General features: G+C 34.6%; 1 protein-coding gene across 4 annotated transcripts; it reads left to right on the top strand.

The window, feature by feature from the left end:
- Positions 1–5,379: 5,379 nt before the first annotated feature.
- LOC104226589 (aspartic proteinase-like protein 1) lies at positions 5,380–13,717 on the top strand. 4 transcript variants are annotated; one of them, XM_009778620.2, is made up of 11 exons: positions 5,380–5,989; positions 7,239–7,377; positions 10,644–10,686; positions 10,783–10,906; positions 11,010–11,237; positions 11,372–11,510; positions 11,584–11,654; positions 11,739–11,838; positions 12,004–12,064; positions 12,223–12,294; positions 13,206–13,717. In XM_009778620.2, exons 1-11 carry the CDS (start codon positions 5,685–5,687, stop codon positions 13,460–13,462), a joined length of 1,539 nt encoding a protein of 512 aa, XP_009776922.1. In that variant the 5' UTR covers positions 5,380–5,684; the 3' UTR covers positions 13,463–13,717. The 4 variants fall into 4 exon arrangements, with proteins under 4 accessions (XP_009776922.1, XP_009776921.1, XP_009776920.1 ...); XM_009778619.2 differs by having other exon boundaries at positions 5,537–5,989; positions 10,644–10,885; XM_009778618.2 differs by having other exon boundaries at positions 5,537–5,989; positions 10,644–10,906.
- The last annotated feature ends 1,262 nt before the right edge of the window (positions 13,718–14,979 follow it).

Here is a 14,979-nt window from a genome sequence, read left to right as displayed (position 1 = left end):
ATTATGTACACATTCGCGTGACATAATTACGATTCTAAAAACCAAATCGGAGTATGCGTTCGCTCAACTTCGACCAAACTTTCTCATAATAATAAAATTGTTCTCAATATAGTCTGAGGTGTGCCATTCACAATTTGAATCACTTATGGACCTCTTGTTAAGTGTTTTAAAAAATGATATTCATAGTTTGCTTTAGGCATGTTTAATATACCATCGTGGTTGTGTACACGTTCGTGTGACACAATTACGATTCTAAAAACAAAACTAGAGTATGCGTTTGCGCAACTTTGGCCAAACTTTTTTAATAATAATAAAGCGTTATTAATTATGGACACGTTCGTGTGACATGATTTTTGATGCGCCAAACAAATGGGTACACGTGCGCGTGACCTGTTTCAAGATAATTTCTTAAAGGGCAAATGCACATAGGTTCTAAAATGAGTAATTAGACAATTTGATTAAGCCAAGTATGATCAAAGCGGCCGTTCTAAAACCACGGAACCCGGGAATGCCTAACACCTTCTCCCAGGTTAACAGAATTCCTTACCCGGATTTCTGTGTTCGCAGACCGTAAATAGAGTCAACTTCCTCGATTCGGAATTTTAACCGATAACTTAGGACACTATAAATTATCCCAAGTGGCGACTCTGAATTTGAAATAAATAATCCCATTTCGATTGTCACTTAAATTGGAAAAAACTCCCTTATACCCCTTTCCAGAGGTAGGAAAAAGGAGGTGTGACAAGGAGTTCATCCGGTATTTCATGTTTCGATGCTCCGGAGATATCACGGTGATTCGTCTCACATTTAGATTGGACAAGGATCTATCTTATGTTGAGGAGCCAATGGCTATTTTGGACAGGCAGGTTCGAAAGCTGAGGTCAAAAAATATTGCATTATAAAAGGTTCAGTGGCGGGGTCAGCTGGTCGAGGAGGCGACTTAGGAGACCGAGCAGGATATGCACAACCGTTATCCTCATATTTTTACCACTTCAGGCATGTCTCTATGCTCGTTCAAGGACGAATGATTGTTTTAAGAGGGGGAACATGTAACGACCCATCCGGTCATTTTGAGAGTTAGAGCCCCGATCCCCTATTAACTGCTTCCCCCATATCTATTTCTGCTAATGTGACTTGCCGGGAGGTTCATTTTGGTGTTTTTTGAAAGTGTTTGGGACACTTAGTCCCTAAAACAGAGGCTTAAGACTTAAAATTTGGTCCGAAGTTGGAACTGTGTGAAGACGACTCCGAAATGGAGTTCCGTCGATTCCGTTAGCTCAGTTGGGTGAATTTTGGATAGGGGCATGTTCGGATTGTATTTTGAGGCCCGTAGCTCATTTATGCTTGAAATGGCGAAAGTAGAATTTTTGAATTTTGGGCTGGTAGTGGAATTTTTGATATCGGGGTCGAAATCCGATTCCGAAAGTTGGATTAGGTCCATAGTGTTGAATATGACTTGTGTGCAAAATTTTAGGTCAATCAGACGTGTTTTGATAGGTTTCGGCATCGATTGTGGAAATTTAAAGTTTCAAGTTCTTTAAGTTTAAATTGGAGGGTGATTTGTGATTTTAGCGTTGTTTGATGTGATTTGAGGGCTTGACTAAGTTCGTATGGTGTTTTAGGACTTGTTGGCATATTTGGTTGAGGTCCCGAATGCCACGGGTGTGTTTCGGATGTTTAACGGATTGAAATTTGGACTTAGGCAATTGATGAGATTTCCTGGTTTCTGGTGTTTTCGCACCTGCGGAGGGGAGACTGTATGTGCGGATTCGCACGTGCGGAAGATCAAGCGCAAAAGCGGATTTATATGGAATGGTCAGGGGTCGCAGGTGCGAGGGAAACGCCGCATCTGCGATACCCGCAGATGCACTCTAGGACCCGCAGAAGCGGACATGGTCAATATGTTCTTATCTAGTTAAATATTAGATGTTCTTATCTAGTTCTAAGAAAAAGTTTAATGGTCAATATGTTAATTAATTTCCAAATTTAAAATATTAGAAACATTAATTGCAATTATATTAGTATTACATTAATGATTTGTTATTTTTAAACTTAATACATATAATATAGACATATAAATTTATTCGGTTCGGTTCGGTTAGGTATTTTTTGATATTTAAAAATAAAAAATTATCCTAATTATTCGGTATGGTCATAGATTTATATCGAACCTATGATCTTATTTAGAAAAGCTTATTAATCGATTTGAAAGGTTCAGTTCAGTCTATTCAATTGAGTTTTAGAGAACTATTGACATCCCTACATAAAATCTAATGGGAGCATTTTGTTTATTTTTCGTAAAAACCAACCTTTGATTTCTTACTTCTAATAGCATTTTTGTTTTAGACAAAATAGAAGGAAAAAAACAAGGCATTATTTTGTTTCCTTAGAACTTTGCGAAAATCTTTCTTCTTTTGGCCTTGAAATTTTAGAATCGTTTTAACGTTTCTTGCTATCATATCCTTCTTTATAATAATAATCTTATTAATTTAAAGTTCGATATAGTTAGAAAGTAATTAATAAAAAAAGATTTAATTAATTTAATAGTCCTGAATATTAGGAATAACAATATAGAAGAAATTATAGTTGTGTTACTTAATTCTAGTAAGGATTTTTTTTATATAAGGTAATATAATTTAATTGATTTTAAAGTCCTAAAATTATGATTTTTTACATAATTTAAATAAGGAAATATTTAATAAATAAAATTTTAGTTATTTTACAATTCTAATAATTAGGAAAAATAAATAAATGATAATTTTGTCCAATGTGAAATTTATTTTTTTAGGATAAGAAAGACGAATAATATTTCGCTAAGGGTATTCGTGCTTGTATAGATAAATATAGATATAAATAAGTATGTTAACTTGTTAAGGCCAGTTATACGATTCCTCTTAAAGTAATTGTTTCTCCAAATTAAGAACAACGAAAACAACTTCTCTTTTTCCTCTTTTCAGCTGATTGTAACTTAATTCTTTTTTGATTGGTATATTTAGGTAAGCTATCACCAAGTACATTTCTTTTGCAAGACAGGTGGAGAATAGTTATGTTCATTACCCTATTTTACTTAGGACTTATCTCTTATGTCAGAAATGTTTGATATTATTTTATCTCTTAAATGCCTAATCTTATTTGACGCAATTTTTGTTTTGTAGTTTGAAGCTATTTTAGGTAAAATGTCTGAGTTTGGATAGTTAATTGAAATCAAACTTTAAGCTTAACTATCATAACTTATAAATGTAGTGAATAAATATTAGGTTTCGGAATATTTAAATGAAATTATCTTCATGCCTGTACATGAAAGCAGTCGTATATCTAAAACTTCATTGACTAAGACTGCATGCGCGTCATTATATTTCGGTCTTTTTCTGCATTTTCATTCTTTAAGATTAAATTCAATTAGGGCACAATAAATCGAATTTGAAAATATTGCATATTAAAAGTTCTGAAAATTTAATTATAGACTAAATAAAGTGGGACAAAAAAAAAAGGACAACAAACTATATGGGTCAACCATGGAAGAAAAACATGTTTTTGGTCCAGCACCCGCTTACGAGCCTAAATCCCTTGGACTTTTGGTCTTGTCTTTCGATCTAAACATCCTTAGCGAGGTAAATTGTTTATATATATTTTAAGTAAATATACTATTTATTGAATCTTCTTTATTTATTTATATATTTATTCTTTATATTTTGATATCTTTAATGTAATTTCTAGCTTCGCCACAACCTATAGCTCAAAGTCAAAATCTTTAAAAAATATAAAGGATCCTAACCTAATTTCAGATCATACCTCTCACTAATCTAGAGTCCAAATTTTACTAACACTAGTACACATGACTCTAATCCAGTAAATACATGACACACATCTTAATATACATACTGGTCATAAGACTAATTTAAATTAATTTTTTATTTTTTATTTAGTCATTAGATATTCGACGTTAAGACTTTTGTAAGATGTGAATGAGAAATGAAGGAATGTTTCCCATATGAAAGAAAGAAAAGAAGGTTATTGGGCTTATATTGAAAAATACTTTAACTAACTCTTAAATAGTTGAAAAGAAGGTAAGGTTCGTGTTGTCGTCGTCCAGTAACTTCGGCTTCGGTCAAATCTGATTGAATTGATAATTTTTTTTAGACTAATATTTTCTCTTTAAATTTTATTTTGGTGAGTTTTTGTAAGCCACGTGGCATTTCCCAAACGGTCATTAACTAAAGGTTGAACAACAATTTCCGGAATAAACACTTGGGGTATTATCACTTTTAACCCGTGCCAGAAACTATTTACATCTGGTAGCCGAAAATGTGTATAAAATTTATATATTTTTTGTATATAACATGCAGAATGTATGTATGTATATGTATGTATGTATGTATGTATATATATATACAAAATATATAAATTTTATAGATTTTTCCCGCTATTATTTCTACAGCGGCTATATAACGTCATTTTTCTTAAATACTAGGGTCGTTTGGTAGGAGGTATTAGAAAAAATAATGCAAGCATTAGCTCTATGCATTACTAATACCTTGCTTGGTACATTTTTTCAACATGTGTATAACTAATACTTGTATTAGGTATACATCATACTTGGTATTATCCTATGCATTAGTAATGCATAGAAAACCATGGCATTAGTAATATCAAGGCTATTAATGCATGCATTAGTATGTTTAAAGACAAAATTGTCCTTAAAGTCCTTTAAAGCTAGAGAATATGGAGGACATTTTTGTAAATAATTATTTTTCTAAAAAATTATGCAATGCATTATAATTTTAATACACCACACCAAATAGTAGATAAGAAATAATATATGCACAACTAATACTTACATTACAAATATATGCATTACTAATACAACTTATTCCGCATTATTCTTATACGTGCTACCAAACCACCCCTAGCATGTTCGCGCTTGTTTCCAAACAGGCATCTTCCCACCTTTTGAATTTCCAACTCGTTGGCTATAAATTCAGAAGTTTGGCACAATTTTCTACACCAACTACTTTGAAAATCTCTCACTTTTTTTCTTTATATTTTCAAATAGTCAAATGTGATTTGGTCTAATATTTGAGTTCGCCGTTCTATAATTTGAAATGAAGCTATTATATAGTTTCTACCCTTTTATGCTGAGAGTAATTAATTTAAAACCTTGGAGACTAAATTCCGTAGAGAAAATAATTTTATGGGTCTTTATAAATTTGTTTTAAATTTTATGATCCTATCTATGTGGGCTAGTAACTTCATTCTTTTTATTGATTTTTGGTTTTAGAATGAACCGCAAAAGTTATTGTACATTACTTAGAAAAGAGTAGCTTAAAAAATCGTGAAGTATCTAACACATTATATAGTGTAAGATTCCAACCACAATGCGCGGTGACACGCGTGATCTCCATCTTCGTCTTCTTCCTTACTCCTCCTTCCTACTTTCCTTTCTTCACTTCACCACTAACCCCTCAAATCTTCTTCTCATTTACACATATCATATACATACACGCCCCAGAATCACCCACCTACCCCCCTCCAACTCCTACCCCAAGCCATTTCCTCTCAGCTTGCATCCTTCACTCTGTAAATATACACATAAAACACACACAGAGACCTTTATATATAAATATACTTATACTACTACAAGTTCCTTCCATTTTCACCCTTTAAAAAACTAGATCTTGGGTTCAATGGCGATTTGGAAGGTGAGTTTTGCAGCGGTGGTGGTGGGGTTAACTATGGCGGTTGAATGTGGGGTAGTAGCGGCGGATATGTTCTATTCCTCAAAGTTAGTCCATAGATTCTCCGACGAGGTAAAAAAACTTAGGGTTTCAAGGAATGGGGAAGTGTGGCCGCAGCACAGGAGCTTGGAGTACTATGGGAGGCTGATGAGCAGCGATTTGCAGCGGCAAAAAATGAAGCTTGGTCCTCAGTTTCAGCTTCTTTTCCCTTCCGAGGGTAGCAAAACGATGCCGTTAGGAAATGACTTTGGATGGTCCGTTACCTCTTTTTCATTTTATGTGGCACACCTTACTTTTCAGTTTGTCTTGAAAAGAATGGTCTGTCTTTCTTTCTTAAAGTTCGTGCCAGTCAAATACCATCACGTAAAATGGAATAGATAGAGTAGTTATTTTGATCTTAGTGTTAAAACAAAGCAGTTCGTAGAAAATACTGTTTGAGGATTAATGATGTTACTTTCTAAAAAAGGGTTGTGAATGTTGTTAACTTTAATCAGTCTGTGTTTAATTAAGACTTTGTTCTGATTCTAGCCTGTAACTATCTAACAGGATTATTATAGTATGTCAACTGGGAATTTTAAATTCTGGGTTTTGGAAGCATTAATGAAAAATAAATGGGTCATTAATGAATATGTACCATCTCTCTTCTAACTATATGGTCTAAAATTGGCGTTTTAGTCAAAGTAATAGATGCAAAAATATTAGTTGTACTATTTTGGGATGTTGATGTGACATTATTTTGTTTGGAACATTTTTGTTAATTTTTAAGTGTATTTAATTAGGCTTAATTGATTTTGGCTTGTACCTGTCCGAGCAATTTATTATCTGTTGCTAAAATAGAAACAAAAATTTGAGTTTGGAAAGCATTAATGAAAAGTCAATGGGTTTTTAAAGAATATGATTTCATGGATGATGGCTACATATGTACTATGGCAATATTTAGTTGTTCCATCGTAATTGGAACATTTTGCTTGTGTAGGTTATGAATTAGCCATAATGCTCATAACTACAAACTAGTCCAAAATCAAGTTTTCTGTAATCTATTTATTGATGAATACGCCCATAACGATCATAACTACAAAGTAGTCCATAATCAAGTTTATCTGTAGTCTGTCTACTGATGAATACACTAGATTGACATATCCTAAAAATGGGACATAGTGGAATAGTCAGGATGGAATAATATAATGGGACAATGCATATGTCAGCTAGTAGAAGTATTTTGGGTTTGGTTTATGTATGTTCTCTTTCGGTGGTGGAATGTAGGATGTTACTGAAAACTTTTCTGAAATTAGTGGTTTCAGCTTGAATTTAAAAAAAGAAAAAAACATGGTTAGGGGTTCATCGAATGAAAGTCTCAGTGTGCGTGAATTGCATTTCTGGCCCATGTTTGATGCAAGTTCGGATTTGGTGCTTAATTTTATTCTTTTTCGTTTATTACATTGTAAGAGTTTGCATTCCGGGTTATATGAAGATCTTAATCCAAATTTATGCAATTTTGTTTAGGTTACATTACATGTATATTGATATAGGAACCCCAACTGTTTCTTTTCTCGTCGCACTGGATGCTGGAAGTGACTTGCTTTGGGTTCCATGTGAATGTGTACAATGCGCTCCTCTATCAGCCAGTTACTATAGCAGCCTGGTATGCAGTATTAACCAAGAATGTTATATCACTGTTATAAATGTTTGTTCCTAGTTTCTTGCTGTTAGTGACTGCACTAGTATTATATATTTTATATTTCTTGGCTGGCTTCAGCTGAGTGGTTTGACATCCAAACCACGCTACGAAATTATTAATCAAGTTGATACAGCACGTTAAATTTTTCTTTATCTCTATACTTTTGACACTTGGACTCGTGTAGAAGGATAGAGAATATGGTTGTTAGTTGCGACTCACATTTGGATCCTAACGCCATTCCCTTTTGAAGTCTCGTTCAAGTCTTACCGGAGTTCAATAATGTTTGGTGAAAAGGTTAAAATGTTTCCATTGGAACTTATAAAGTGCCAATTCTTAACCTTCAGTGATGAGAGATCATGTCCACTCATCAGAATTATATAATTAGTATAATTCCTAAAGGATTAGAAAAATTGTTTAAATCTTAATGTCAACTACTTCAAAAGGAAAGAAAAAGCCTTGATGTTTTAAGGGGTCGTTTGGTAGGAGGTATAAGAATAGTACTGAGTAGGGGGGTATTAGCAATGCTCGTATTAGTAAAGCTGAGATTAGTTATGCTAGCATTAGATATGCTGAGATTATTTCTTATCCACTATTTGATTTAGTGTATTAAAGCATTGCATAATTTCTTAAAAAATTATCTGTTTTCAAAAATACTTTCCACATTCTTTAACTTTGTACACTTTGAGAGATTTGAGGGGCAATTATGTCTTTAACCATGCTTATGCAAGTATTAAAAATCCTTGCATTGCTAGTACCATGGTTTGCTATGTACTAGAATTAGGGCTGTTCACGGTTTGATGGAAAACCGATCCAAACCAAACCGATTAAGTAAACCGATATTTTTTTTTGATTTGGATTGGTTTTGGTTTTAAATTTTAAAAACCGATAATATTTGGTTTGGTTTTGATTCTATTATAAAAAACCGAAAAATAAACCGAACCAAACCGATTAATTATATACAAAATTTAATAATCATTTATATACAATATAATATCTTTTTCTAAATAATTTTAAATATTTTATGCAATTTAATTGTTATTTTGAATTTTGATTTATCCTACTTATATCTTAAAAGATTGCCTAAGCCCAAAACAATAGGAATCAGCCAATTTTCTTTTCCTTAAGAGACTTTAATTCTCTAACCCTCCGCACATACTTTTGCCTAACAGAAGAGTTAAAAAAAAAAATCCTACCATAAGAGTAAAGAAAGCAAACTCAAATTGCAGGACTACAATGGCTAAAGCTTGAGAAAGCAAACATTTAGTTTGTTTTTTTGTTCATTCTTTTCATATAAATAGGTAAATAAACTTTCAGTTCCGGAAGAAATATATAAAAAGCATAAATTTAGCAAACTATTTTCAGATTATTGTATAGTGTTGTTTCACTATTATCGACTTATTATTAGCTTACTAAGAACCGAAAAACCGAACCAAACCAATAACAACCAAACCGATGGTTTGTATTTAATTTGGTTTGGTTTTGGTTTTAAAATTTTAAAAACCGATTAAATTGGTTTGGTATTGGTTTTAATTAAAAACCGATCAAACCGAACCGTGAACACCCGTAGTACTAGTTATACATAGGATAATACCAAATAGGATGTATAACTAATACTAGGTTGAAAATTTTTATCAAACAAGGGACTAATAATGCAAAAACCTAATGCTTGCCTTAATTTTGCTAATACCTCCTACCAAACGACCCTAAGACTCACAGGAACTTGTAATACTTTAATTACCAGGTAGACAAGGTCACGTACTGCATTAAACAATGTTTCATGTTTTCTAATTTCATACTCCCTCTGTTCCAGTTTATGTGAACCTATTTCCTTTTTGGTTCGTTCCAAGAAGAATGATCCCTTTCTAAATTTGGTAACAATTTAGCTTAAACTTACAATTCTACCCTTATTGAGAAGCTTTTATAACCACACAAATACTCTAAGCCCCTTGTTGACATGTTTAGGACCACAAATTCCAAAAGTTTTCATTTTTTCTTAAACTCCGTGTCCAGTCGAACAGGTTCACATAAATTGGAACGAAGGGAGTAGTAGACTTGGTATAACTGAAAATATAGGGCCTTTAGTGGTCAAGTACCCTCTCTGTAATCAGCCTTACTTGTCTACTTCTTGATTCCTATTTGTTCATTTGGTTTCTGTCATTTGCCTTTTAATTTCTTGTTCTTTTGGTTTTAGTTGATAACTGATCTATTATGTGACTGTTTATGCCGCCAAGACAAGTATTGCGGTTACCATTTTGAGATATCTGAATATAGAGTTCTCTTCCTTAAACTGAAGTTTTGCTTTTGAATATTGAATAACAGAAGGGTCGAAGGCCATTTCAGGTATATAATCAGTATCACCTATCCATTGGATATGATCCTCACATTCATTTAATTTAGGCCTACAGTAGACAGAAACAACTACTCTAAGAGTGATAAGAAGGCAGTTGGGTCAACTTGAAAGGGGTTGAGTAAACTAAGGGTCATGACCCAACCCGAGGTTGTTTCGGTCAAGATAGGTTGGTCAGTTTTGGGCTAAACAATCAGTCATGGCCCAACCTGTCTAATTCAAAATCATTGTTTTGTTTGTGTGCCTTTTTCTGGAGTTCATTTAATTACATAGAATGACTTTTTCTTTATACATACAGAGAGTAGATGAACGCAGACTAAACCAATGACTTTTGTTTCATACTTTTTAACAAAGTTTTCTTCTGGGGTCAACTTGTGCCACCTGGTCACTTGACCAATCAATACTTTATCAGTTGGTCAGATTACACTAATATGGGCTAGATTTGACACCCCTAGAGTACACTAAGGGATCAGAGAAACAGATAAGCTGAAAAACCGAAAATAAAACAAAAAGAGATTCCTACAGAATAGCAAACCTGAGAGATGTCTTCATGCAGTATTATATCATCTTATCTTTCTACATTGTTTTCGGGTTCTATTTATAACACGCAGTTCATTATTTACGATGGATACTTCAGAAATTTGTACATTTTATTCAATATCATTTGCGAGTTGTTGTCTTGCCAGATTATAGTAAGTCAGAGAATCTTTTTCTTGGAGTTGCTGGATCTCCTATTAGAAGAACCTTAATCCCATCCTCTAGATAAATATCAGTTACTGGGTGTAGATGTGGAGTCTTTGCTAATACAGCCTACAGGTTTAGCACTTATATCAGATGATTGATTGGCAGGTGCTCCCTGGTATTTGGGGCATCTATTATGCAGGATAAAGATCTAAACGAGTACAATCCATCCGGCTCAAGCACAAGTAAGTTCCTGTCGTGCAGCCATCAGTTATGCGAACTGGGTTCAAATTGCAAAAACCCTAAGCAGCCTTGTCCATACACTGTGAACTATGTGTCAGATGATACATCCACATCTGGAGTGCTCGTGGAAGATATCTTGCACCTTGCATCAGGCAGCCGTATGACAGCCAACAGCTCTGCTAGAGCTCCAGTCATTTTCGGGTGTGTTCCATTGAGCAACTTGTATGTTAAGTTTGAATAAGAATTTCGTGCAGGGGACTAGTTTCACATGGTTCTGTTTGCGAAAAAACTGTATTAAGCAGGTCTAAATTTCTTTTCATGTCAGATGTGGCAGTAAGCAAACTGGTGGTTACCTGAATGGAGTTGCACCTGACGGTCTTTTGGGTTTGGGGCCTGGAGAGATTTCAGTTCCTAGTCGTCTTGCAAAAGCTGGATTTGTCCGAAACTGCTTTTCTCTTTGTTTTAAGGAAGATGATTCAGGAAGGATTTTCTTTGGAGACCAAGGGCCTGCTACCCAGCAGATAACTTCCTTTCTGCCTTCAGATGGACAATTGTATGTAAATTTGTGAATTCAGAGACTTGCTTATTAGTTTGAGTGCTGTATTTGGGTGTTTACCTCTACTATTGTCTTGCATGTATGGTTTGTTAAACTCTGTTGATTAACATCATGAGTGATTCATGGTCCAGTGTTACTTATCTTGTTGGGGTGGAATCATGTTGTGTTGGGAGCTCCTGTATTGAACAGACAAACTTCAAAGCCATTGTGGATAGTGGGACATCCTTTACATTTCTCCCAGATCAAATTTACGATAGAGTCGTTAAAGAGGTAGGCTTACAACTATTTGCTGCTTATTGTACTTTAAAGTGCTGTATTTTTACATGTCCTTTTCCGGTTACAGTTTGACAGGGAAGTGAATGCTACAAAAGCCAGCTTTGAAGGATATCCTTGGCAATATTGCTACAAATCCAGGTAATGGAATATAAGAGAACGAGAGATGTACTTTCTTTTTTCTGCCTCATTATATGTACTGAATGCATATTTGAACCTAGACAGTTCTGAAGGGTTACCAAAGATTCCTTCATTTACTCTGAAGTTCATGACGAACAGCACTTTTATAGTCCAGGATCCTGTATTTGTGATTTATGGCAGTCAGGTAAGTTCTTGAATATACTCCATCTGTTTTTTAGCTCAGAGATGAACTTTTTGGTTCTTTTGATTACATGTGCGTCCTATTTTATTTTTCCTGGTTTTTTTATCATGCCAGCTTTTGGTCCTTCACTTCCAATTAATTTTGAATTAGTTCACTATCGTGATGTAGGGTGCTGTTGGATTTTGTTTAGCTGTGGAGCCTTCGGGCATAGATATCGGAACGATTGGACGTAAGCCTGACTCTCTTCCCCATGTGGTTTCTTCCTTCTGTATGCAACTGTAAATAATTTCCACCTGCAAAGGAAGGGGGTGAAACTGTAATGCAAAAGTGATATTGCAATTTCCTCTCTCAATTTTTGGAAGTGCTAACAATCATTTTCCTGTACAGAGAACTTCATGACGGGATATCGGATGGTGTTTGATAGAGAAAACCTGAAACTGGGTTGGTCACTCTCTGACTGTAAGTACCAATATCCGATCACTAATTGTTTTGGTTTGCTCTGGATTTAACTATAACTGCTTTCTTGTCTATACCCGTGGGTGATTAACTTAAATGCTATTACTCGTATTCTGTTACTTCACTCCTAAAAACCTATTCTTGTGTATTGAGAAGTTGAACTGCAATTTCTTACACCCAGCAAGAGTCAATGTGATATACATAAAGCTTGTTCGCAGTTTCACCAAAAATTAATATTGTACATGAACTATGGTCTTCCAGATACTATTGGCTTTATTAGATGAACATATAAGAGGAAGTTTTCTCTGGTCATGTTAGTATCTGTATTTTGAGTCACTTCGTCAGTTGCTTCTATGCTCATCTTAAACTACTTGTCTCTATCCTGCTGTTTCTTTGTCGTTTATTAGTCTTCATTGCTCACTGCATCAGCCTACTTGGTGACTCTGATGTTTAATTTCCCTTGGACACTTAGTTAATAGCTGCACAAATAGGAGGAAGATATAAACTAATCAGAAAAAATTGATAAGGTGTGGTGCCTGCGAGAAGGGTTCAGAGTTTAGTGGCAGGTCGCAGGTAGGGAAGATACCTCCGTTCTGTAAGGGTGGGTAAGGAAGGTGTTTGGAAGATCTTACTGATTGCGATCCCCTAGTTTTAAGAATAATTAGCTACACTATATCTGTCATCTGGAGTATGTGATGGGGTGCGGCTTGCAGCTAGTCTTCCAGTAAAACTTGCTTTCTACCTTCACGTCTTTCCTTTGTTATTATTTTATCTTGCTTCATTACTCATTCCAAAAGTGAAAAAGGGGCAGAAAAATGCTCCTTGCCAGTTGATGATTTAACCCTACTTCGTTTTCCAATTCTGATTATTTGGATGTCTGATTTGAATCTTTTGCATGTTCAATTGCTTGTCAGGTCAAGACCTTACTGATAGTAATAGACTGCCAATGACTCCAGCGAATGGTAGTTCACCAAACTCACTGCCAACAGACCAGCAGAATTCCCCTAATAGCTCCGGAGTTGCACCTGCTGTTGCTGGAAGGACACCCTCGAAATCTGCTGCACCAACTAATCGTCGAATCTCATTCAAGTTATGTTTAACGAAGTTGCTGTTTCCATTGCTTCTCGTGTCAAGTAACTTCCGACAATCCATGTATACATTGACCTTATAAGCTTGATAATGGTATGCCCTATAGGTTCATAATATGTGTAGTTTTTCCTGTAAATCCTGTCTCCGTCATGTGGAGCCGTTTTTGTTTTCTTATTCCCCATCCCGCCCTCCTCCCCCACCCTTTTTTTTCCGGGTTTATTGTGATTTTGTTTATTAGTCAGATAGGATGGGGCTGCTAGATGAAGAGCTTGTTTTATGCATCTTCTAACTTTGGATGTTTAATTTCTTATTCCCTTATCAGGTACTGTTATACATACGTAATGCTCACTTCTGACTTCCATTCATATGATTCTAATAAACTTGTCTATTTGCCGCTTTAGCCCTAATATGCAACTACCTACTCTTCCCGTATTCAGTTAGTAATGAATTTGATATTACTTGAAAATCAAAAGTAACACTCCGTAGTAACTTCAGTATGGTATATATTCTTATACTATCTAAATGTGGCTAGTGAAATTAAAGGTTTAAAAAGGGAGGGTTTAAGCATGTAGGCAATTATCGCATTTTGGAAGTAAATGCGTGATTTACGCACACTTGAAAAAGGATCATTAACATGATAGGATTTTTATATTATTTGCTGATTAACTCAATTTTTATCCCTATTAAATATGGATTGGATCAGATATTTTATTCATTTTCGACCTGCCCACGTTTGATCCGACCCGCTCCCTTTTCATGACGTAAGGCTAGTCTAAAACTCGCATGGGATTGTATTCTTTGTCCCGTATATTTAGCAACTTACATTGCAAGTAAAAACTCCCTCGGTAGATATTTTGCAGAATTATGTTAGACCAGTTTTGTTGTGGTGAGATTCCATTTAGCATTCCATAACCTAACAACCTTAGTTGATGCCAAGTATTTATTTATTCTTTTCAATATTATAATGTCATTACTGTCATTGTTTCCTGACATTATAAACATAATGTATAGTCCAAAACGACAGCTTGATTCTTCTTTGTATTATTCTGCAACTAGGAAGACAACAGATTTCAGCATAATGTTTGTATAATATCCTAAAAATGGGAGTTAGTTCAAGAATCCAGACCAGAGCATTAAATAAACAAATACATTAATCATAGTATTTATGAACAAACCATTCCAGTATGTATTATAATGGGTGTACATACAGGTTGTACGAATAATTCTTATCCACAGCTTTCTTTAATATAACTACATAAGGTTAGGGTCTATGCATGAGCTATTGTTTGAGGTGAAGGCTAGAGTATTATGGGCTTACTTTTGGATTAATCATTTTAGGCCAAGGATCTCTTCTGGATAAGTGACCCCACAATTAATACGATTTAAAAAATTTCATTTTTACGATTTAATATAGAAATGATGCAAATTATTTAAGTTGCAGAAGGGTGTGTTTGGTTTGAAGGAAAACATTTTCCAATTTTCCCATGTTTGGTTGACTTAAATGTTCTGAAAAACGTTTTCCTTATAAACTCATTTTCCTCCAATTGGAGGAAAATGTTTTCCTTATCAAGAAAAGGGAAAACATTTTCCAAAGCTCAT

The sequence above is a fragment of the Nicotiana sylvestris genome, chromosome 5, assembly GCF_000393655.2.
Source record: "Nicotiana sylvestris chromosome 5, ASM39365v2, whole genome shotgun sequence".
Taxonomy (NCBI): Eukaryota; Viridiplantae; Streptophyta; class Magnoliopsida; order Solanales; family Solanaceae; genus Nicotiana; species Nicotiana sylvestris.
The sequence above is the reverse complement of the archived record's forward strand: the minus strand, read 5'-3'. Positions and strand labels throughout refer to the sequence as shown.